General features: G+C 29.5%; 1 protein-coding gene across 3 annotated transcripts; it reads right to left on the reverse strand.

Moving 5' to 3' along the window:
• Positions 1 to 259: 259 nt before the first annotated feature.
• On the reverse strand, positions 260 to 24,057 carry LOC108766405 (laccase-4). Of its 3 annotated transcripts, none has more exons than XM_018515684.1 (10): positions 14,032 to 14,051; positions 12,981 to 13,536; positions 12,384 to 12,483; positions 10,270 to 10,390; positions 7,713 to 7,923; positions 6,779 to 7,177; positions 5,328 to 5,690; positions 3,812 to 4,087; positions 1,130 to 1,345; positions 260 to 435 (listed from the first exon to the last, which is right to left on the reverse strand). In XM_018515684.1, the coding sequence occupies exons 2-10, from the start codon at positions 13,105 to 13,107 to the stop codon at positions 284 to 286; spliced, it is 1,965 nt and encodes a 654-aa protein (XP_018371186.1). In that variant the 5' UTR covers positions 13,108 to 13,536; positions 14,032 to 14,051; the 3' UTR covers positions 260 to 283. The 3 variants fall into 3 exon arrangements, with proteins under 3 accessions (XP_018371186.1, XP_018371185.1, XP_018371188.1); XM_018515683.1 differs by lacking the exon at positions 14,032 to 14,051 and having other exon boundaries at positions 12,981 to 13,166; positions 13,257 to 14,025; XM_018515686.1 differs by lacking the exons at positions 12,981 to 13,536; positions 14,032 to 14,051 and adding an exon at positions 23,864 to 24,057 and having other exon boundaries at positions 261 to 435.
• Positions 24,058 to 26,583: the final 2,526 nt, after the last annotated feature.

The following is a 26,583-nucleotide window of genomic DNA, read 5'->3' on the forward strand; positions in this document are numbered from 1 at the left end:
GAAATAGTTGATTAATAACTAAATTATAAATCAATATATCCTTAAAGTTTTTTGAAGTTAGAAATGGAGAAGTTGTAAACAGATTGGCATTCAATTAAAATTTTCCCGATAATCGGATTTTCAAGAAAAATAGTGGTCGATAATTTCTGAACGATTAACGAACATAAATGAATATTTATTCATAAAAATTCGTAAAGTTTATTTAACGATAAAAATACCTTCTATTCGAAGCGCTATTATTATATACAATTATATACAATTATATATTTAACGATTAAGCAGTCTATATAAGGAAGTAATCGGGTCCAACGAAAGATCCACATTTTGGAAAATCCTGTGGCGGCGCCACCATGTCGCTAGGTTCCCCAACTTGCAAGATAACATCTAAGCCACGAGTCCAATCGGTTGCGTGCTCATCCCGCAACATCCAATAACCTATCAAGTCAAATAAGAGTTATATCGAGTTAATAAGTTGATAGTTTTATTAGGTCGGTCTTTTAATTAATAAAAATATTATGGGTGGTATTTAATAGTTCCTTCTTATTTCAAGACTGTTTTAGGTAATGTCTGCTAATACGGCCCTCTGATTGGTTCGTGACTTCTTAAAACTGTACTTAAGACGGTTTTGAATATAAGATCTGACTACGAATACCGGCCTAGATATCTTAATTATTAACTATTAACTATTAACACCAAAACCGCCGATGACACTCTGTTAAAAACTGAAAGATGTCAATTTAATAATTTCCTATTTTTTTCGGTGTTAGTGAGAAGTTATTTTGGTATTATTACTGTATCATTAAAATTATTTGTATTATATACACATATTTTTAATATTCTGTTCTGTAAATCTAATATAAACGAGAAAAAAAAATGATTAGCGGTTTTAAGTTAAATTAAGATTTGAATTTAAAGTCAAAAGTTTTGCTATTTATTATACAGTTTGAAATTCAGTTTGCGAGGAACTCTTTATTTCTAATCTAATCCCATCAATTGCTAATATCTTCGTATATTTTAACAATAGAATTATCTTCAATTTGCTAAACAAAGTTACCCAATTAGCAATTGAATTTGAATAGAGATTTTATACATTAAGTATTTGTATCAGTTTAATAAAGAAAAGGTTTACCTGGATTGTCGGCTTTAAATCGCAGTGCCACTGCACCAAACTTAGGCACGACGATGGTATCCTTGATTAATGCGCAATCGAGACTCCGCGAGAACAGTTGGCTTCTCTCATCAAGTTTTTTCAGCTCTTGCAGTGATACACTTCGCCCAAATTGTCGGGCGCCCACCACGTAAAAACTGTAGCCGTGTAGATGATAAACTAGATCATCCAAACCGCCTATAACAAAATAATAGATTAACCTATAACGATAATATAATTTTATAATTGAGTAGAATTCCTCGTAGCAAAAAAATCATTGCCGAATTTATTATTTATATTATTATTATTATTATTCGTGACTTCAGTTAAAATTATTTTAATAATATTGAATTATTTTATGATATCAAACTACATTATGATACTATAGGTATATACACTGAGAAAAAAATGTTGTTGATTCAATTAAAGTCTATATTACGGGCTGTCACTAACATAAGTAATTAATTCATGTATATTTTTATTGACATAAAGGCATAACTTATTATTTCAATAATCAAGCTTTTATGTCAATAAAATATATACATGAATTAATCACTTATGTTAGTGACAGCCCGTAATATAGACTTTAATTGAATCAACAGCATTTTTTTCTCAGTGTAATAACTGACTTATATAAATTATAAAACTACTAAATTACAAACAATACTAAATTATATAAAAAATGTTTATAGCATGAACGGGTCTAACAGAAAATCCATAAAAAAAACCTGCGTCGTGTAAAAAATGGTCCTTGAACAAACGGCGAATGAAGATAATTTCACGAGAAATATCACGAACCGATAGTCGATGCTGAAATTAGTTTCGTGTAATTGAGAAGCTTTATGAAAGAGACCAATCGTTCCACGTGCTGTTATAGGAAGACGCGGGATTTCTCCCGGCTGTCGCAATTGTCTTAAAAGAAATCGCAATGACGCGTCAAATATTTTTCAAGCGAATAATATATACCTCCCTCATCAAAAGTGATTTATGATGATGAGAGCCTTCATCAATAACTTTAGCTTTCGCAGCCAATACAAGATGTAGAGATATCGGGGTCGTAAATTCTATTATGCTGCTAATGTTCTCTCACATGCTGCTTCACTCATTTTGTAAGATTATCCCCAAGCATGTGCTTGGAGGGACTATGTAATAATTAAATTAATGAGTTACGCTGTACAATATTACGCAGAAGACCGTATGCCTTCAAACGAATAGCATAATAATTAGTGCCTGCAGTAACCTTGTCACATTCCGTATTAATTTGCATTGTCTTAATTAAAGATTCTGACTAAAGTTCAATATTATGAGTATTTGATGATTTAAGAATTATTTTCTTATCTCTAATCATAAAATGCTGAGAATCATTAAAAATGTATTTAAATTATTTTGACCTTTTCTTAGTATATTTTCAAATTTGCCAAATCGTACAATATTGTTGAATATGGGATTATTTAATTATAGTTCAATGTAGCCAAATAGTATGCAAACTTTATAAATGTTTTGAAATATATATATTATATACTAAAAATATATTTATATATTCTAAAGATATGTATATTAAAATACCGTCAAATATAGATGATATATTCGAAGGACACAACTATAAATATTCTATAAAAAACTATATAATATTTTATGTAATCTCTTTTACAAAATATTCTACGTCTTTTTATATGTGGGTTTGATCTTGTTCGTATAAGTTTAGTACGTAGCAGTTTAAAGCAGTTAGTTGATAGCAGTTAATAAACTGCACATGCGCAGTGTGCAATTCATTAACTTTACGAATATTCTGTAGAACTTTCTAGAAATGTTCTTTTTATTACAAATAATAATATAAAACATTCTATGTATATTCATAAAACGTTCGATTCAAATATTCCGAGATTATTTGTATTTTTAAAGATGTTCGTAGAACATTTTGTGTTATCTTATAGGTATATTTTTATCATTGAAGAGAAATATATATAATACCGATAAAAAAGGAAGAAAATTAAAGAAAACTCTTTAAGCCTCTCATAAAATTGCCTGTGTCTTTCATGAAAAAAAAATGTTGCTGGTTACAGCTAATTCTAATTAGCTGAAATTGCAACAGCTACATACAAATGATTTGCTGCTGTAGCTAATATAAGAACGTGACAGCAAAGTATGCATGTCTGTTACAGATCAATTTATTTAGCAGCATAAAGTTAGTTGTCATAGTTATCGAATATGTCCGTATAAAAGAAAATTGTTTCTACCACAGCTAAATATAGTTTGCTGAAACTGTACTGCTACCAAATTGTCTGCTACACAGGAAACGTTTGCTGCAATGATTAACAGATCGACATAATAGCGAAATGCTTGTATGTTACAATGATAATATTTAGGCTCACAGCTAATAGAAATTAGACCTCATAGATACGACGTTAGGTATCCATATGTTACGACTGGAATTTAGCTACCACAAATTTTTGCTGCTGCAACTAACCTTTTTTTCCGTGTTCTTTAGGCTTTCTACACATTAAAATCTGGACGAACATCAAGATTTGAATGGAAACGGAAGAGAAAATAAAAAACGCGGACAACTTAAATTAATTAGAAATGTACACGAGAGGAATAATGTACACGCGACATTGCGAGCTAATCGCATTTGCGTTTTAATTACGTTCAAATAAGACTGATTACCTTGGTCCAAGAGAATAATCTCGACAGTTGCTCCGAGCGGCACGTGGCGCACGTGTACGCACTCGCATATGTCATCAGCGCCGACGTCGCCGACCTGACGGCATCGGCGTCGCGACATGGTCTCATTGCTCTCATTGAGATCATCCTCGTTGTCATCCTTGTTGGTGCACAGCATCCCCGGGGACACGTCTCCACCTTGGGTCAACAGCGGTGACGGCGGAAATGTGAAAGTGACGTTGTTCACATTCAACACTCGCGTCTCCGTCCCACTGTTACCTGAAGAAAACGAAAGATGTTCGCGTTGCGATTAAATAATCAAGTTTATATCGCACACACATCGCTCTCTCTTTCTCTTTTTTAGTTTAAAGTTATCCATATAGTCTTTTTATCAATTTAATTACGCCGTTTTCTCGATGTGCACTGCGAAGCGAGCGTTAGGAAATTTCTTCTCCATGTGTATGAAAAGGTGATGATTATATAAAGATGACTATTACGACATTTGTAAAGTGATTAATCTTTACAGGAAAGCCACTATAGTGGCATTGAAATAGTACTATATTTTGAGATAAGAAATATAACAAAATAATGAATTATAAAAAATCTTTGGGAACAGCTGTAAGATTCAAAAAATAAATCTTCGTTCTCTCTAGAGCTTAATGAAAATGTAGTTTCACTATCAGTGCCTTGTTTAGTAATAGTTATGAGAAATTAATAAATAAAGTAGTACGATTTTGAAGGACATAAAATCTGATCTTTTAGTTTTAGTTTGGTTCTCTTCTGTTTGGTATCTTTTAGTACTCTCCACACAATAAGATCAGGATTACAAAACTTGAACCTCGAAAATTGTATTCAAATCTTATTTCATTTCAGAATTATGTTGGAAATTGTATCAGCTTACCCTATACATCGCAGCTTCTTTATTCGCTCAATTTAATATTTTCATGAAATACTTAAGCTAATAAAATCGCGTAACATTTTCATTTCAACCAAATTGGCCGAAATTTAAGAGTGACACATGTTTATATATTCGTATTTTTTTTTTAATTTAATTTATCTTGAATTTTTAATAATAAATAGTTTTTTACATTATATAAAAACTTTAAAAAGTTTTTAATACAAAAAATCATTATATATATACAACAGGTTTAATGATTTAATGTTATATATACATATATAAAACATTAAACCTGAGAATAAATAAATTCTCAATCCACCAAAAAATTAATCGAAAAGAAGTTCTGTGATTATAAAAAAAAGTAATATTTGATAATGGTGAAAGTGTTTTCTAACCCAGATACGCTATTACGTACGAAGTATACTCGGTAGCAAAATTTTAATAACCCGGATTTGAATATAACATGATTAATATGATGAATGAAAAAAGCGGTGAAACTTAGGAGGCAGAATTTTATCCAAGCCTGCCCGCGTTAATTAATGCCCCGTGCAATTACATCCCGATTGCATCTTAATTCGCACTTTCACTCCCATTAGGGGCTCCTATTAATTTTTTACACACCTATCAGTTCCGTCGCTTGCATCTTGTAATTAATCGGTAGATACAGTGTCACGTCCGTCCCGGGCTTAGTAAGGGTCTGCGGGATTTTACGAATACTTTGAATATCCATAGCGCATAAATTCTCTCGGTCGCCGCATTTCTCGGTAGGATTCGTCGTCACGGCCACCCGGTCTGTTCCTATCTCGTCGATATCACGCTGATCGATAACTTCCGCCGTTGCTGCAGGATTTTCCGAATTGCCTTTGTAGTTGAGCATCGCTGCGCCATTTATCGTGCTCGTTCCACATTCTTTCGCTGTGTGCACATTCATCCAGTAGGACCCGATGCGTTTGCTCGCTTTGAGGACGAAGTCCGCTCTTTCACCTTTAACGAATATTGAAGACTATTCATCAGTCTCAGCGTATTCGATGAAAATCGTGAGAAATCGGGAAATGAAGTTTTGCTTTGAGCAACGGTAGAGTTAAGGCTATCGATCTTATAGTATTGAAGATCCTAACTTTCTTGTAAATCTCAAAGGGTAAACGTAGAGAACGTACGAGCGAACGTTCTACTTAAGATCCGATACATTTGAAAGTGGAAGCGTTTAAGAAAATAAATGTCATCACTTGCTATGTGAATTACAACTGAAGAATCGATAACTTGCGAGACTTTTGCAAAATTTTTACGTTTTTGTGTCTATATAATATTTCTATAATCTTACGCAATCAATTCCTTAATGGAAAAAATATGAAGCATGTAAATTGTGGAGGCGTTTCGATCAAACGTATTCAATTTTCCTGACAATATCAAAAAATCGTTAAACCTACACTGAAAAACAATTTCTTAAATCTAAGTAATATTTTCTTAAATAATATTAATTAAATATTTCTTTACTGCAAATAAACATTTATTAAAAAAGAAACATATTTAAATCAAATAATATATATTTAAGTTTAGTAAACATTTATTTGCAATAAGGAAGTGTTTACTTAGTGCTATTCAAGAAAATATTACTTAGATTTAAGAAATTTTTTTTCAATGTACACAGAAAAACGATAGAGTATCTAAAAATTTACCTAAATAATTTTGTTCTGAAAATAAATTATTTTGTTGGACCATCAAAATAATTATGTAGACTGCTTAAGCGTTGACGATAACACTGCAGAAAGTTTTAATATTGGCTGTGTCTGACAGAGAAAGCAGCTTTGCAACTGTCGTAAAGTTCTTTAATATGATTGATCCTACCCTTAGTTCCTCACTGGGTCTAAGTATATAAACCAATCATATTAAAGAATTTTACAACAAATTGCAAAGCTGCTTTCTCTGCTGAACGCAAGCAGCTTGAGCTTCTTACATAATTATTTTGCTAAATGCTTGAGCAAAAATATTCTTTTTATGCAGTATCGACATGTCGCATGTCGATAAGGATTGTACAGAGATCCGATTACGAAGAAATTAAACGAAACTCCAACCTTTAGCCAGAGTAATCGATGTGACTTGTCGTGGCTCTATAGGATGTCCGTCAAGCGCGATCAAGAGAAACGAATGGCCATCGATGAAAAGCGTCACCGGACATGCACCAGCGCCTCCGGCATTAGCGATACGAAATCTATGACGTCGTCCTGGAATGACCGTGAATGAACTTAAAGGAACTGCGGGTCCGTTGGGTTGACGACCTTTCCCATTGATTAAAAGAATCGCTGGTTTCAAATAACCCTGATTAAACGATACTTCCGGAAGCGAATGTTGCCATTGGGTCACCAGGACTACGTGATTGGGATCGTCGATGTCGTAAAGGGCGCGATGAGGTTCTCGAAGGTCCGCTTGTCTCACGATCAATGATCCGATAATGCCATCCGTGACATCGGCTCCTGAAAACATTTTTTTTCAAAAAACAGGTCAGTCAAACAATTTAAAAAAATCATAATTAATAATTAATAATCAAAGATAAATTGATAATATAAAGCTAGTATCAATATCACGAATCATTAAATTCATTGATTATATTTAATCTAAAACAACTCACGAATCATATCATGAATATCTGCACGAATCATTAAATCCATTATTGTATAATTACATTTAATGTAAAATAACTTGAAGATAAAAACATTTTTAAATTAATTTTGAATTTCATAAATAACTTTATAGATAATTAAAATTCGGGAAAATATATTTTTATAAATAAATTTAGCTTTAATTTATTATTAAATACGTTAAACAAATGTATTAGTAGTTTAATTAATTCAATAGCAATATTATAAATTGCAAAGTATATAAATGTTAATTATATATTTGTAATTTTGTACACATTGCACAATAAATACTTATTATTATATTAATTTTGTAAATTTTTTCGATCGCGATTCATGAAACATTCAACGTAAATAACAATTAGCTAGCAACCTGCATGTGCATGCCAGAGATGTGTGCCGGGTATGGAAGCACGAAATTTATATTGAAAAGTGGTGTAACTTGGTATTGGACATTGTGTGACCAACGGAGTGCCATCCATGTAAGGCATTTCCATTTGCGCTTGTCCTCGCCAATGCACCGCAGCTGCTTTACCAGGAAGACGATTTATTACATCCACCACTAGGATATCGTTTTCACAAACCTGTAAAAACGTAAACTTGTATGAAAGTTCGCAATTAGATACTTAATTTTAAAAAAAAGTCGATCTAGATATGTTTACTGTGACATTGATTAAGATTGTGCCGACATCAGATCATGCAAAATAAAATAATCGCACAATATCTAAAAGAAATTTTTTAACAATCGCATCGTAATGCACATTGAGAAATTAATGCCTAATTGAATTGATGTTTAAAAAGATAGTTTCGAATTGAATTAAAGAAGAACACGTAATTATAAACTTGATTTATATTTAATCGCAATACGAAGATATGTAATATATAATACATAATATAAATGTATTTTGTAACAGATATATGTATAATATAAATGTGTTTTAAAATTATCTTTATAGATTGTTTCTTTTTATTTTTTTTACTTTAAATCATCGTTACGATGGTATAAATACATTAAATGTATATGTACACGGAAATAATGATTTTGCTGTAAGATGTAAAATTTTGCTGCATATAGATTTGAAATTCATTTTGTTGGACTATCCAAATAATTTATGTAAGAATCTGAAACATGATTGGCAATGCTGCAAAACATTTTAATATTTCAACAACTAGTTTTGAGTTTCCAACAAAATTATTTTTAGATCTGCCTTCGATAAAATTTAATATCTTTTAGTAAAATTGTTCTTTCCGTATAACAAATCTATTAAAAGCTTCATATACATTTATATCAAAAAATTCTTGTTTTCCTTTTAATTTTACATGTTTTTTAATATTCGAATACTGAAATTTAATTGAGAAATTATTTTGAGAAGTTCATAACATTTATTTCTTTTTTTAAATGCTTTTAAGTTCAAATATTAGATTTTAATAGCATGGCTACTGATACGTTGACCTTTTTCCTCCGTTAAAAATAAATGTATTAAAAGTATATTAAAGAATATTATATAAAACATTATAGAAGATTTATTAAAAGCTACTAAAAGAAGTAATTACCACTTGATTCCGAGAAAAGGTACTTAATTTCAATCAACATTTCTAAAGCTTCGAAATATTTGCGGCCGAAGAAGAGCAATCAGATGCCTAGCAAAATTCGCTTCACTTCAAAGTGTTCACTCAGTTAAATAAGGTACGTGCTCGAGATTATTCCTATATTCATGCGGTGTAATCAATTACCGAGAGTATTGAGTACGTGTCTCAATCATCACACGACATTTAATTTTACCACGAGATAAAACATCCACTTTCATGCAATTACGAATTACTGATTGCAAATGAAGGCATATTGATGTTGACGAAGCCATCCGATAACTGATGCATGACTCTGTATATGAATTTAATTATATACATACCTATAATTAATTCAACATTTCTCTAAAATTATAGCAATGATAATAGTAAAAAGACGTTCTTATTGTGGAATTAATCGTATATTACTAATCAATTTAATAATATCTACCAAATTAATTTAATATCTCGATTTTTGATGTAAAATTCAAAATGAATTATTCATGAGTTTAATTAATAACTAATTATAGATTTAGTTTGATAATATTCACTTTCATCAGGCCAAATTCTATAGAAAGAACGATTTATTTATATTAAAGAATTTACATGATTTAGATCTGATGAAAATAACTTTGTTCGACTATCAAAATAATTACGTAGAAAATTTAAGCATAAACTTTGTTACAAAAATATAAATAAAAGAGCAAAAAAGCCACACGCCGGATGTCGTTAGCGAAAATCATATATTTAAAAATTCATCAAGTTAACATAAACGTTTCGGCCAAGATGTGGCCATCTTTAGTATGTAAAATAATTAAATAAGTAATTTTTAAATATATGACTGCCGCTAACGACATCTGGCGTGTGGCTTTTTTACTCTTTTATTTATACATATATTGTATATTTAAGCCACGTTTAGTAAATTTAATTTGTTACAAAAAGTTTTAATATTTTAGCAACGAATTTGAACACGTCCTACATGATTATTTTGATAGTTCAAAAATTGTTTTCAGATCTGTATACAGGTAATTTTTTTAATCCTTTAACAAAAAACTATTTTTTTTTGTATGAAATTTTCCGTGTCTCAGATCATAAAATAGCAAAACAATATGGAAAATTTACTTAATGCGCATCCACTGAAGCATTAAAATATAATAACTTTGTATCTCCTGCTTTCAATTATTTATTAATTTGCGAATAAGTCGTTATGGAACATGTTTTAATTAAAAAGAGAGGGAAAGTGTAGAAAAATAGCGAGCAATATTGTAAGCAAATTGCGCTTTTACAATAAACTTCATTGAATTCCCGGCGATAAGTGTGATGCACTCAGACTATTGATCGGTGGTTGAATATCGAGGTCGTACCTGAATACTAGGTCCTGGCATTTGACGATTGGCCGTAAGTATACCTCGTCTCTGTCCATCCGCGGAAATGCAATGATTGGCCAAGCAAGCCGTCTGATTCAATGGACAGTCACCACATGATCTATAAGAAATGTCGTAAAGTCGTAATTCTGATGTCTAAAGCACATACATCAAGCAAACATCGAATACAACTGTCATGTAACGTAAATAAGACGTGTATTTTATGTAGCAATTATATCTGTTTTTTAGACAAGCATCTACGGAATAAATGGAATTGTTATACCATCTTCTATCAATGCACAAAAACAAATCAGCGAAATAAAACTTCTAAAAAAAGCTTTTTTTATCTATTTGTTTTGCCATTGATCTTTTAAAATGTTTAAAAACGCACGAAAATAAATCAAAATTGCAATTAAAGAAAAACAATCTAATGATCACAATGTTTCAATTGAATAAGGCAATTAGCCTTATAATTATATGGACTATTTGCATGATTTGTAAAAGGTGGAATAAGGCGAATTATTTATATTATTTATTTATAGATATATTATTACACATATTTTTTAGTAAAATTTTTTAGAAAATGTTATGAAAAATTACAGATTTTTTAATACTGTATTTCAAAATAATATAAAAAGTTTGGCAACAATTTAAAATCTAAATAAAAAATTATTTTAATAAGAAGTAGATTTTTTAAAACTAATTAAGATAAAATGAAAAAATTTTCACTCAAACTATATTATTGTTAAATTTAAATAGTCTTATTAAACTGATTCATATCTAACTTTATTCATTTTTATATGAAAAATATAAATTTTCAATTTCAGTCACTTTTTGCAGAGACTGTACACTTGATATATCCTTTAACTTTGCGCTTATCAGGTAATAGGTATGAGGTACCGTATGCCGATTTGATCTTCTTGATAGAAATACACAGTCCTGTGTCTAACGCGATTTGTTTTGCATGTCGGTTTCGACGGACATCGCACGACTGATCACAGGAGTCTTTCGTATTACATCGGTTAACGCTTAAGAATTGCATAACGGTTATTATATCAACGAGCTCGAAACCGTTTTTTTTGCAGCGTTATGCTGAAATAATTGCTACATTGGTTAACGTAACAACGGCAAAAATCTTTACAATGCAATGCAGCGATGTTGCAATCGCAAAAAGGAACTCTGTAATCATATCATGAAACGCACATGAAGAGAAATAGATCGTAGTTTCCTCGCGTGAGGCGATTACGATCTGAAACGTGTTTTATTAGGTATACATATAAAGATACTTTCCCTATGAGTTCATCTTTTTTTCGAATATTTAAGTATTTTTCTCGGTAAGAAATTTAGCAAATAAATTAATGTGACTTTTCACGTTAACCTTAATATAATAAAGATGCTATTATTTATAATAAAAATATTTTATAAAATAAAGACAAAAATTATAGAAAATCAACGTTGCGCAATATTTCGTAATATTTTCCTATAAGGCATTTTTGTCTAATTTTTAATCTTTCTTCTCCGATTTGTTTGCCGCTTTTTCTATTTTTCATAAATATTAATACAACTATATCTCTCGACTATATTTCTTCTTAAGAAATATAAAAAACAAAATAAGCAATTAAGAATTAATTAAAAAATTTATTTCAAAAAAATCTTTTAAAAAATTGTTTTTAATTGTGGGAGAAATATAAGAGAAATAAAAATATAAAAGGATAAAAATATTATAATTCGCTTATAATTTATTAAGTTATTAAAACACCTTCGATTATCGACATTAGCGTGATAATCAGCGTGATAATTATTTGATAAACACGTAAAGAACAAAATGGATCATATGCCTTTTAACGTTTTGCTGAGAAAAATTTCTGGTTGAAAATTAACAAAACAGAAATTTTTCAAATTAATTAGTATTCTGGTTATCTCAATTAATATTATAATGGATTCAACCAGGAAATTCTGGTTCGTTCATTTTCAACTAAAATTTCAATTAATGCAACCACACTCTTTTTCCAGTGTTCGTAACAAAGTTTTTCCTGTATCTTATATCATGAATATACGGATATTATATTCTCATAAGACAGATGTAAGGCATAACTAAGTGATTTCTGGCTTACTTGCTGAGCGATTGGAAGACTTCTAACGTGAGTTTCACTCGACAGATCATAGGCCAATCCAAATGATGACATGGTCTGTCACAGGATAGGAATGTTTGTTCTGAAAAAGAAAGATAGAAAGAGCTAAGAAAGGAAAAAATATTTTTATACTCGAAGCGAAGAAAACAATTTTCCTTGCCCCCGGCAATCGGAGGAAAAATGCAAACCGACAATCTGTAAAGATGAAAGTCCAAACTGCATAGAAAGTGCCATATAGTAAAGAAAAGTTAATGATGCGCATATACATCGGAGTCGTTGCGCAGATTAGAAAGAACATAAATGCACTTTGCACATTATTACAAATTATCGCTAACATATAGAAAAGCTGATCCCTATCATTAGAAAAAAAAATGATTTAAGCCGTTTTTAATTGATAATAAAATTCAGCTACTTATTAAAAATTCTGCATGTATTCAGTTTCTTACGTTATTATAAAAATATATTTCAATACTTTTACTGTTTGAATAGAGAAAATTAAAAGATTATCAAACTTATACGAAGCACAAGGCTAAATATATCGGCGCGTTTAATTTTTACATACTAATTATTTCAACTTACTGGGCCTATAATTGTTAACATGCAAAAACGTGGCCGCAGCGACGATCATAGTGACAACCACCAGACATCGTAAAATATACGTAGTCGGTGTCGTCACATGATGAGAAACAGATTTAGAAGAATACATCGCCAACCAACGTTGTTATCCGACGATAACAAGAGGTGACGGCATTTATTCCTTGTGAGCTTTAAAGATTGACAGATTTTGGATGAACAATTAATTTTTATAAAACATACATATATGCGTCGATTAAGTTACGAAAATTGTGAACATACGCTATTAAAGTAGCGAGTGTGTATTTTTAATAATCAATTGTCAAGGTATCATAAGTTTCTATTAATAAGAGTCAATTTTTTTAATTGGATTGATGATTTTTTGCTGAAGACTGAACCAAATGTCGATGTCAAGAATTAGAAAATGGTGATGGAGAAAACGTCAGTGGAGGAAACCGGCTCTGAAAAGAGAAGAGTATCCATTTATACAGATGAGACTGAAAGTCGAGTCTGCCTCGTTGCTTGCCTCGTTCTCGTTAGGCAGACTCCTTCCTGGTCCCGGCTTTAAAACAAGCCGTTCATCAATCAACTTTCATGAGACAACTGTGAACGAATTGCTAAGATTATATTTGAAAAGACAGAATTAACGGATGATTATTCACCGCGACTAATCACATATTTGATTTTATCAAATGCTATTTATCACGCATTAACTGCTAAAAACTGTTTCAAATTACAAGTTCTTCGTTCGGTTATAATTGCAAGTTGACAGATCACTGAAAGATTTTATAATAGATGTATATATGATGATAAATGTAACAAATAGCAATCATATTTTCTTAAATGCGCGCAAATATCTCTATTTTACAAATAAATAGAGGAAAATCAGAAGAGCTAGTAAGGTCAGGGACGTTTATGTGATTGCTTTCGTTCCCGATTAGGTCATTATCACGTAAAAGTCACGTAAAAGTGTATTATGTAGAAACCAATCTAATCTATTGTATAACATTCATATAACGTGTCGTAATCCGATCGTGCGTCTGACATGCAGAATCACATATCTGAAAGTCCTGATCGAAAGCATTATTCACACTTCACGCACGAATTTCACCACAGAAATCTATTTGATGCACGGGAGCGAATCATTATAGCGCATAGAGTATAGGATAATATATTATTAAAATTCTGTATAATAAATAATTGTTGAATATATTAATCCGTTAATTAATTTCAAAGTAGTTTACGATTTTTTAATAAAATTTGTATTTATACAAAATCTAGAAAATATTTCAAATCTGAGTCAGAGATTCTATTTTGTGCGCAATTTAATTTACAACTATCAGTGCACTGCGTCGCTGCAGTTTATTTTATTCCGTTTTTTTTTTAGCATTGGCCTTCTACATATGTAGTCTTCCGTTATAAAACGCAAGTCACATTTGCGTCAATAGGTGATCGGTGCAACGTATCCCGCAGTTAATGACTACGCAACACGCGGGAAGTTATCAATCAGAAAGCAGCGTATGTCTTTAAATAACGCGATAGAAAGAAATAAACACAAAAAGAAACACGATTAAAGGTATCCTTAACGATCATGCGCAAAAAAAACATAACGAGAAGACGTATATGAGGGAGAATATAGATCTTTATGTCACTGCACCACTGCGGACATTTACGTGGAACCGACACAACGAAACCGCGGATACAGTCGCACTCCCCGTCGTAGACTGATAGGAACACCGAGACTCCGAAATTCATGGCTGGAACGACGTTTCTCTCCCGCTCCCTTTCGCTATTTCAACGTTCCTCCTCACTTCCTTATTGCCTTATGACTGAAGCTAAGTATGCCTACGTACGCTGTGAGGATTGAGTCTCGCTTACTCGCGTAAAACTATTTAAAGCAGGTGAACTCACAAGTGGACTCTCAAAAAAATAACGATCAAAATAGCACTCAAGTTGTAATAAAAATATCCACGATAATATTTTACGAGCATTCGCTACATGGAAATGCCAGACTGCTTGTAAATTACAACGTTACTACCAACGTTTGTTTAGATTGCATCGAATAATAGGGTCATCAACAATAGAAAAATATTTTGTTACGTAAAAATGATTATTAAAGTTGATGATATCAAAACCTTTCCTCTCTCGAATATAAATTGCCTGTTACATTATTGCAAAAAATCACTATAACTATATATATGTTTGATGGCGGATAAGTTAATCGATCGATCTGAAATTATTGAAGCGATAAATGACAACGCGGCATCTTTCATTTTATATTTTATATTGATCTCTCCATCCATCTGCCGTACATTATTTTACTACTTTGAGATTGATTTTTATTAACATAAAAATAAATGCATGTCATCTTCTTAGCTGCAGCAAATTTCTTTAGCTTTTAATGTAACAAATGTCCTCAGCTTTTCTACAAAATTTCTTAGCAAAAATTATTGATCATTTTTGCGAATAGAAAATAGTCTCTCCAAAAGTGCTAGTCACTTGCTATTTAACTTGTCTCTATATTAGCTGTTTTTATTCGCGACACGCGGTTTAATCTTGTTTTATCCGTAGAAATAATTAATAATAAATTAGTAACAGTTATTTTATATCTAAATATAATTGTATGAATCGATTTCTAGTGAATGTCTTGTAAATGACAGCTCGATGATGAGTTCGAATCGGAACAACACTTGTGACCAGATATTTTTCTATCAATGGCTAATGAAATCGAAAAATGAAGCGAAATGATGTCCTAAAGATGCCTAAGGATGATTGGAACAAAATGATTTTCATAAATCACTGCACCACTGTCAATTATCGATACATGAACCCGCCGTGTAACGGCCGATATCGTCGCGCACCCGGTAGTCAACTAACGAGGAGGCCCAATTTCGTTGAAGCGCGATCGTACAAATCGTGACGTATCATTTTCCCTCTCTCGTCCAGTGGTGGTCCAGGTACTCGAAGACCAAGGACCATGATCGTATAGCCGACCGGTTTTTTACACATATCCCCGCGATTGTACCAACGCCTCGCATTTCCTACGTGGTGTTAAACATAAGGCGACCTGTATGCCCGAGATATGTGTCAGAGGCTGTGTAACGCCGAGTGAAAGTTCGCCAGCGGGCCCCCCTGTGATCGAGGGCCCCTACCATCCCCGGCACTATAGACCCCGGGTTCCATCTCCATCAGCCGACCACGCGAACACTTTCATCTCCCGACCTTTCTCCTTCATGCTGGTCCAGCCGGCGTATAGATTTCGCTTTCACTGATGCCCAATCGATTCCACTCTTACTTATGTGGATGGACAGAAACAGTCATCACGCTACTATATGGAAAACAAGTAACGTTTCGCTTTAACGGGATACGCTTAAGCTTGCGTTTCTTCGGTCATTCACTGAGATTGCGACATCGTTGCTCGATCGAGCGAAACTTTCTAGAGAGAAAGATAATCGGATATTTTAAATGTATCTGTATAATAAACTCAGATGAAGGTATGAAATCGATAAATTCGATTATTTAAGCGGAAGTATAGCTCGCGAAAATTGTTACAACATCGTATCAAAAGAATTATTCAAATTATCACAATATGTATATACAAAACGTATGTAATATAAATACAGTTTTTCTCTTTATGCGCTATTTAAGATATAAAATCAATATTAAACAATTTCCTTTTGTAGCAAAGAAAAAAAGGAAAGATGAAAGAGATATATAGATATTAGTGTTTATAAAACTCTGGAAATATAAAATTAAATACAATTGATATAAGCAAAACTTATAAGAAATATATATTGAATTGATAGAAAATAATAATAATAAAAATTAATTTTTTAAAAAGAAAAGAAAAGAAAGAAATCATGAAAATTGTAATAAAATTTATTACCTATAATGCAATGCCTCTTTTTTCTAAATCCATTTTTCAATCAAATCTTAAATTTTTTTCAAACAAGACCGCTTCTTTTCTTTAAACAATCGAATTCTTTTTAAGTTAAAAATTATTATAGATGTATAGCAAGCAAAAGAATTAAATGACAAATGTAGTAAAGCTAATTAAGATATGTTAGTCCATTTAAGCTTACAAAGATTAAATAAAATGAAAATTTGTGAAAACGACATTGCTTTGCATTTCTCTTTGCGGAAATGAATTACGGATAACATACAAAACAATAGAGAAAACGATTGTATTTCCTGTCATCGTAACAATTTAAGCATTTTCTCTACATGTTGCAAACAAACATGTTAAAGATAGTAGACAAAGGAAAGATCAGTTTCGAAGACTAATAGTCGTGTGAATCTATAAAGACACGAGTAGTACAATGGGCTTTCTATAATAAGCCATTAATACACAGAGAACAATTTTGCTGGAGTATCTAAAAATTCAGCTAGATACAGAAAGTAATCTGAAAATAATTTTGTTGGACCAAAATAACTGCATAGGACTTTCAAGCATGATGAGCAATGCTGAAAAAAGTTTTGACATTCCAATTTGAGCATCCTACATAAATATTTTGATGGTCCAACAAAATTATTTCCAGATTTGTATCCAGCTAATTTTTAGATATTTTAGTAAAACCGTCTTTTCTATATGTACATCAGATGATCAGAAGTCATCAGAGCGTATTATAAGCGAGTCAGTAGTGTATCATAAGTTAGTAATCACTGACTGCATTGAGATGGCTAAATTCTATTTCTTTATAATTTAAAACCATTTAAAACTTAGATTATGTTATGACTAGACTGCGGAACTTTATGCAAAATACTTAACTGAATGTTTTGTATAAAATGCATATTTTGCAATTTTGTAAATTTACAAAATTGCAAAATATGCATTTTATACAAAACATTCAGTTAAGTATTTTGCATAAAGTTCCGCAGTCTAGTTATGACTAATCAATTATATGTATAGTATATTGTTTGCTCTGAGAACTACTACCCTTCTAATTGACTGAAGTGTTGTGACGTAACGATCTTATGTGATTTATGCTGGATGTAAGTTTTTTAAGATTTATGATGTAATTCTAACTTATCTCTAGTATATGTTACAAGTGGTAACTAATGGCTTATTGTAGAAAACTCATTATACTTTGAAATTGATATACATTAAAATATCTTTCTCCGAATTTAATCTCTTAGTAATCTTAATGATATGAAACGAGAAGGTAAATCACTAGTTGAAATATTGTCTCACTGATTATATGATTTCATTTGATTTTATATGATTTTGTCTGATTACAAATAATTTTTTTCACTATATATGAAGTCATTTGGTAAAATATACGATTTTATTTAAATATACAATGATTCCTCATGGTTGCATACGTAATTATCGGATTATACATAGAGATTTTATATGAATTTTATAATGATTTTGAAGACTCTATCCCACGATTAAGTATTTACCTCCTCGATATGGAGGATGTTACATAAATAAAAACTTTTTTTAATACAATAATTGATAGTTAATATTTCACACAATTACGACAACTGAAGCAAACATATCGCAAAATGTGAAATTTCTACGTTTCTTTTACGAGTTATTATCTAATGCATATTAGATAACATTAAATTGCATTACATAGATCCGTAATGATATTAAGTTATCTAATCGGCATTTTAAAAAACGGTTGTCATTATCACGTCACGCCAAGCAAATATTACTTTCTAACTTCGTAAGTAATAATCGCATTCTAATCAGTCATGAATAACAATTTACATTATTTCTTTCTCTTATTTGGCATCTCTCCTTTAACTCTATTATATTGTATTTCCGTCTTCATTTGCCTGTGAAAATGCAGCAGAGAGAGTTAGTAATGCAATTATTCACTGTAACTTAACTGTAACACTGCTTGAATATTGCTCAAAGTGAAATTGCTCAGTCGTGAAATTATCGAAGTCATCAATAAGAGACTGAAGACATCACGTGAGAAAGTGAAAGACGTATCCCAAGGAGAAAATTGTATCTCTCTTTTTTTGATAAATTTTTGTTTTAATCGTTATGCTAAACAGCATTTGAGTAAAAATCTCTCAGGTGTACAAATGTTTTACTTAATGACTTCGTATCTTGCGTTTAACAATTGATTTCTTTCTATGAATCATTAGGTAACCAAGATTTTATTTGATTTAAAAAAGAGATTAATAATTTTGACGTACTTATATATAGAAAATGTAATCTCGAATATATACCCAGAGAAAAAACATAGCAATAACAATTATAAACATGACAATTATACAAGTTTTATGTAGAATTAATGTACACAGTTGAATAAACTATTTTATCTCTTCGCAACTGAGATCTTTAAAGACATCATCTATATTTTGTGTAGAAAAACTATTACTAACGGAAGAATTAAAATTCATTTTGCCAGCGGAGGATTATAGTTACAATATAAAATAATTTATTTACTCTATATAAGTATATACATTAATTCTATATACAAAGCCTATATAGGTTGCAAATATTCTCACATTTTCTGCATTATGTTCAATCTAATGATAACAAAATATTTTCTTTTGTTATTTATCAATTTTCGAAATAAGACTCTCGAAATGTTAATATGTGTATCACAACAGTTGGGACGGCTTCGTACACAGAAAAACTCCACGTTTACTGTGTAATAATTGACGCTTTCACTCGTTTAATTTGACGAAAAGCATCTCTCGTACTTTTCACAATCCATTAAATACAAGCATCTCGTATATGTATTTCGCTAATACAATTTCTAGGAAATGAATGGTTTCGTGTGCGAGTTACATTTACACAAGGCTGATCGGGACGATCGATTCATCACCAAATATTTGCAAATACACAATCGCGTATGTGTATACTGTATATGATACATCGATTACCTATAAAATATGCGATATAAATCCCGATACAATCATTGATGAAGCTACGGAAATTATATACGCTCATTTATTCATTACCCAAATAATACGATAAATAAAAGTTGACAGTATAATTATAGCATTTTGTCGACATAATTAATCAATACATCTTTCATACAAATTAATTATTTCTTATACAATTTGTGTATTTGATTAGCAAACGTGTAGAAATTATTACGAGAAACTGGCATGAATCGGAACATTTTTACACGCGATTTGTAATTTATATTACAATTGTTGTAAATATCATGGAAAGTTAAAATAAAAATAGTTTAACATTATTATATACATAAATAAATAATCTTTAAAATAGTTATTAAAAGTTGAAAAAATATCTATTCAATCTAACAGTTTCACAATTTTATATCCTTTATTATAATAATCAAGTTTGAAAAGCTGATAAAGAATATATAGATTTCTTAATCATTTTCGATAAAAATTGGTAATATAATTAATTTATTGTAAATTAAAATGATAATTATAATACTACAACTAAAATATTAAATTTTTCGAAGAATTCAAGTATTGTTATAATCTCGAAGTAATTTAAAAAGTTTTAAATATATTTTATACGTAAATGAAAAAGCTAACCTCATCAAGATCTTATCTCCTAATTGTAAATAAATGACTTATTAGCAAGTGAGTAAAATGTTATAGCAAGAAGATTATAAATTTCTAGCACTTTTTTAAATATACTGATTTATAAGGTACAATTAAAATATTAGAAAGTAAAACACCGGTGAAATTTGCTGTCAAAAGGTGCAAGCAATCAAAGGATATGGCACGACGTACTGCTTTGGAGTATAAAAGAGGAGAAAGTAAAAGATATTTAGTCAGCTATAAAAAAAGTATTGACACTTTGACCACTGTTACATTACGACTAATAACAAATTCAGCTCTAAAACAAATGCATCTCTAAAACGGAAGTGACATTATTGAAAAGCGAAATCGTGTGAGCGTATAAATCATTGCGATGCGTTGTACTTTTACACAGGACTCCCGATTTTTATTTTGGTACATTTTAGCAACATTTATGACTGGCGTGGATGTGACATACAAAAAGCATTCTTCTTTTCCTTTCGAATTAGAAAGGATTGACCAAGAAATTTATTGCTGTACTGTTTACGGAATGAAATTAAGGATAAATGTATTATCTATGAATAATGTTATGATGCATGTATTATCAGGAAAGCATGTACATATATCAATAGTAGTAGCAAGTACGTACATATATCAATATATATTTTTTCTTATATCCAAATATGCTCAACAAAGATGACCTCCAAATGATAAAAATATGATTTTAAAAATATACTTAAATTCGGTATAAAGATATACTGCTAAGGGTTTGTGCAATATAATGAGTATAAAAGAAAATTAAATTTACTTTAATATAATTACTTCCTTGTATTCAAGGCATTCGAGTCACTTTTAGAATTAAATGCATATAAATGTGTTTACAAAATAAACTTTTGGTGTTATGTATGCATTGACTGCTGTATTTCATTGACATACTAAAAAAAATACATTCGCATTTTTTGTGAGTATGAGAAAGCAAACCACTTTTACAAGGTAACACACACAAAACTTGTAAAAATAAAAATAATAATTACATATAGGTATACGATTTTTCCGCATAAACAAAACGTAAAATTGCAAGTAAAATTTTATTTAATTATATATTATTTAAAAAATAAATAATACCAAGATTTTTTTCTTTAGAAATAGAAATATTTTATATTCTGCACGCATAAAATAAAAATAAAATTCTTTAATTGCTATCAATTTATGAAAAAGAGGTCATTGTATATACATTCATGACAGAAATGTTATTAGATAATTAAATCTTTGTTGTATTTTTGTTTTTATAATAATAAATGGTTTTTTCTATTTTTTGCTATTTCAGAAAGATACTCTTTACCCGCTTTCCATCAGATAATGCTAAGATTGATGGTATGTCTAGAAGCATGACAGTACAGTACAGTATGTCAAGTTGACGTATAGTAAATGCTATCTCGCTTGTTATACCCGAGAAATGTAGCCTCGAGCAATCAGCATCCTTACAGTGAAATTAGTAACAGAGATGAAAATAACGGTAAATTTTGATTAAGATCATTCACCTCTTCACTATCAGAATATTTCAAGCATGCTTAAAAGAAACTTGTAAATATATTGTGCTTTGGAATAGGAAAGCTTCTATATTTCTTTCCATATATGGGAATCTTTCGTAAACAATTTCGTAACCAGTAAACAGTAAAACATAACCTGAATATATTTTAATCTTATCTCAAAATTTTCGAAGAGAGAGAAGAATCGTGTTATAATTTTAATAAAAATATTCTGCTCTGTGAGTCATGTGAGAAACAATTTAATAATATATAGTTAATGTCGACGCATACGAATTTATATATAATGCTGATTTTTTTAATGTGAATTTAATATCTTTTATTTATTATTTTAATGGACTGAGGAAGACTAAAGTCGAAATGTTTCCTATATATTATATTTTAACTAAGTAACACACACACACACACACATACACACACACACACACACACACTCTAACAAATCATTTTATATTTTTGACCTAATTATTTGCTCATAAATTGAGCTTTCTGTTACCGTCATTTGCATTGCAAAAATCTTGAGCTAGATTTTTATTTTAAATTTAATAAGTACGATCTAAGGATTAAAATAAAAAATAAATAATAAATAAATAAATAAAATAAGTACGATCTAGGGCGTGTCAGAATATTTGCGGTTTATCTGTTATGGTTGTAGTATTTTAGTCTTTCATATCATACTTTCTATATTTTGATATAAAATTCTGTTTTAATAATAAAATATTGATAAAAATTGATCTTTATTATGATATTTTTGTATTGTGTACTTTTAAAATTTATTTTGGATAAAATTCAGCGTGGATAAAATTCAGTGTGGATTATAGTCTGGAAATAACTATAATATCACACTGATTATAAATATAAAACTAAAAAAATAATAACATGAATAAATAATATTAAAAAATCATTTGTCAGTTTCTATTCGAATTCTTTTGCATATTTAATTATAAAATAGTAATAGATATTTACATAATTTATATGATAATATCTCGAGAAAAATATTTTATATACCTATAATTATATAAAATTATATACAATTTTATATATTTGTATATAAATGGACATACTTTAAATATAATTTATATATATAATTATATAATAATTACATATAATTTTATATATAATTATATACAAATATATGTAATATACAATTATATATATTTTTATATAATTTCATATAATACATTTTTTCCTGGGATAGTGCATAAATAAATTGAAATAAAGGCATCATTTATTTATCAAAGCAAAAATATAAAAACATATAGATACTAAAACATTTGATCATGTTTGGAATGAAATTTATATGTACTTTAAAATTTTTTAATGAATGCTTGAACTTTTGGAATACATTTGTTTAGATAAATATTATATTTTACTTAGATTTTTTTAGTTGTTTAAATACTTGTTTTTAATATAATTAAATTATACTTATATTTGTAAATTTATATTTTAAATAGGTTACAACAAAAAAGTAGAGCAAATAAAAATCTGAGTAAAAAATATTTATCTAAATAAATGTAATCCATAAGTTCACAAGCGTTAATAAAAAATTTTGAAGCAAGATAAGAACAAATAAAATAGATATATGTAATCTTTCATTATTAGTTATTCCTTTATTAGCAACTTTTTTTACTTTTTTATCCGTTTCTGCTAAAAGTATTGCGGTGTCAAGAAAGCTATACCAAATGTAGCCGCACAAGACGATCTTTCAATCTGATCTGATATTTTAAAATATAAACTGAATGTTTCACGATAAACAAAGAAAATTGCTCTCACAAATAAAGCACAGGATATACTTTCATCTCGCGTTTATTTCACAAAATAGACGTTTTTGCTTTTGATTTAAAAAATTTTTCCTTCTATGGACTTTTTACTTACCTGGTATGGGCGTGAAGTAGATGATGGTTGTGACCACGGAACTCAGGCCAACAAAGATCCCGAATCTGAAGAGCATGGTGCACCTGGCGGATCGGGACTTGTTAGCTGAGATAGCCAGAGAATCGTGAGAGACGCGAGAGCGTGGAAAAGCAAGCCACCGAGAGAAGGTAAGGACTGTCCAGCGTCGTTGCCGCAGACACACTAGCGCTGCTTGAGTAAGTTCATTGCCAGAGAGAGAGTCGATTCTCGATTAAAAGAAAGATGTTTCAAGTACGGAAACACTATAACGTGTATGTCGTGCCGTTTACAGTCTCTTGGCACGGAAGAGATTACATACATGTATTTCCTCGAAGGATCTGCACGATACCTGTTAATCTTCAGGGAAATCGTGAACTCTGACCTTTTAGCGATAGTATCCTTCTTACTCAGAGCATTTCTCAACGATGTTATTAACGATATCGCGAAATACTGTTAATTAATTAATTAATTAATTATTCTGATAGCGCATATAATTTATATGTAAATTTGTAAATTATATTCTTCGCAAACGCGAAAATTGGAGTGATTATATTTTGTAATATAACCGCTTCTTTCTAGAATTATGATATTTTGTTAAATTTTTATTTGTGCGTAAATTTATATTTAATGATGTTATTTCTTATTTGTTTCTATATTTTATCTATTCTTAAAAATTCTTACTAATTTTTTAGATTATTTTTTGGAACTATTTCAATTTATCTCAATTATAAGAGGCTTTATTTTTCATAAAATGTATATTATATACTTTTTTATATTTACACAATAGATATTTAAAATTTTTAACAATTTATAGTTTATTCAATACCTACACACACGGGAAGAATGGTTTTGTATCTAAAAATTTAGCTAGAAATCTGAAAATAATTTTATTGGACCAATAAAATAATTATGTAGAACGTTGAGAGAGAGAGAGAGAGAGAGAGAGAGAGAGAGAGAGAGAGAGATGATGATGATGCAAATAACGCTGCAAAAAGTTTTAACATCCTAAGCAACCAGTTTAAGCGTCCTACAATTATTTTGATAGTCCAACTAAAATATATTATAATCAGATTTGTATATAATAGTTAAACTTTTAAATATTTCAACAAAATCGTTCTTACAAATAATGTGCTAAAAAAATAAAAATTTATTTTGTGACCGGCTCGTACCAGATATTGTAATTTATTATATCATTTTAACTGTTCAATTTGAATATGTTTTTATGTAACATTTGAAGATGACCCAATCGGATTCGAAACGATGTTTGTTATTAATATGTGTTCTTGATTATATCGTTTTCTTTTATTTACATATTTATGTTGATTTTTTGATTCATAGCCTTTCTTAACACAAATTTTTAATTTAAAAAAATAAAATTAATTGAATAGCAAAAGTCAATGTTAATTGAACTTCAAGAATTAATAAAAAAGAGTAATCAATAATACCATATTTATTTAAACTTTTCTTTTAGGAGACAAAGTCGACTCAGTAAGAAGATGAAAAGTCATATATATGATACGTTCTTTTTTCTTTTATTTCTATCATTCAATTCTTTAAAATTCAATAACTATAAAATCACATAATAGATGAAATTATTTCTAATATATTTTTCAAATTACGTGATTTAAAAAAATCACGTACTGATTTGGAACAATTCGTTACGTAATTTACATGTTTTAATTACATGATTTCATCATACAACTGTGTGACGTGATTTTTTTTTAATAGGAAATGTTTTAATAACATTTTATTGATGTTAAAGACGTCATTAAGACATTGTTAAGACATTATTTGATCAACTTGCTGTTGGGAAGTTTCATTCTATTTTTGTTATTTAATGTTAAGAAGGATAGAACAACTGTTTGTGTCGACTGTGTCTCTTAAAAGGAAATTTTATTTAACCTTTGAATGCTACTCATATTTTTCTTACATTTAACACTCTGGATGAAATTCATAATTAAAAATTATTTACATTTTTTTATATCTTTATAAGTTGCAAGATGTAGAATAACTAAAATAAATTTTAATGTAAAAAATAAACTTTAATGTTAAACAGTCTTAATAAATGTTATTTTAAGCTATCAAAACTTTAATAATAAAAACTGTAAAGTAATATAAATTTGAATTAGCACTTAGATAAAAATTCATTTACAATAACATTCCAGAATCCGGTAAAAAGATTTTCCTGTAGGAATATGTATAAATATGTATAAACATACATAAATATTCATAAACATGCATAATCATATATTATATAAAATTTGTCCATGGCATATATATCCCAGACAGCACAGAATATTTATGATAAATATTTATTAATATTCATTTTTTGAAATGTGTTATATAAATATTTTTTATACATATTTTATATAAAGCTTTATTCGAAATATTATTAAAATATAGACTAAATATTTTATGCAATATTTATGATAAATATAAATAAATATTTCTAATAAGTATTTTTTATTTGGATTATAATGTCTCATTAAATATTTTTATAGCATTTATTATAACTATATATTCTAATAAGTATTTCATAATATTTATAATAAATATTTATAATCTGTGCAATCTAAAGCCACAAAAATATTTACAAAATATTTAAAATAAATCTTATAAACTATTAATCTTTCTATTACATTAAAAAGTAATAGAAAGATTAATAGTAATGTGAAAACATAAAAAAAAATTAAAAGGTTAAT

Source organism: Trachymyrmex cornetzi, unplaced genomic scaffold, assembly GCF_001594075.2.
Source record: "Trachymyrmex cornetzi isolate Tcor2-1 unplaced genomic scaffold, Tcor1.1 scaffold58, whole genome shotgun sequence".
Lineage (NCBI taxonomy): Eukaryota > Metazoa > Arthropoda > Insecta > Hymenoptera > Formicidae > Trachymyrmex > Trachymyrmex cornetzi.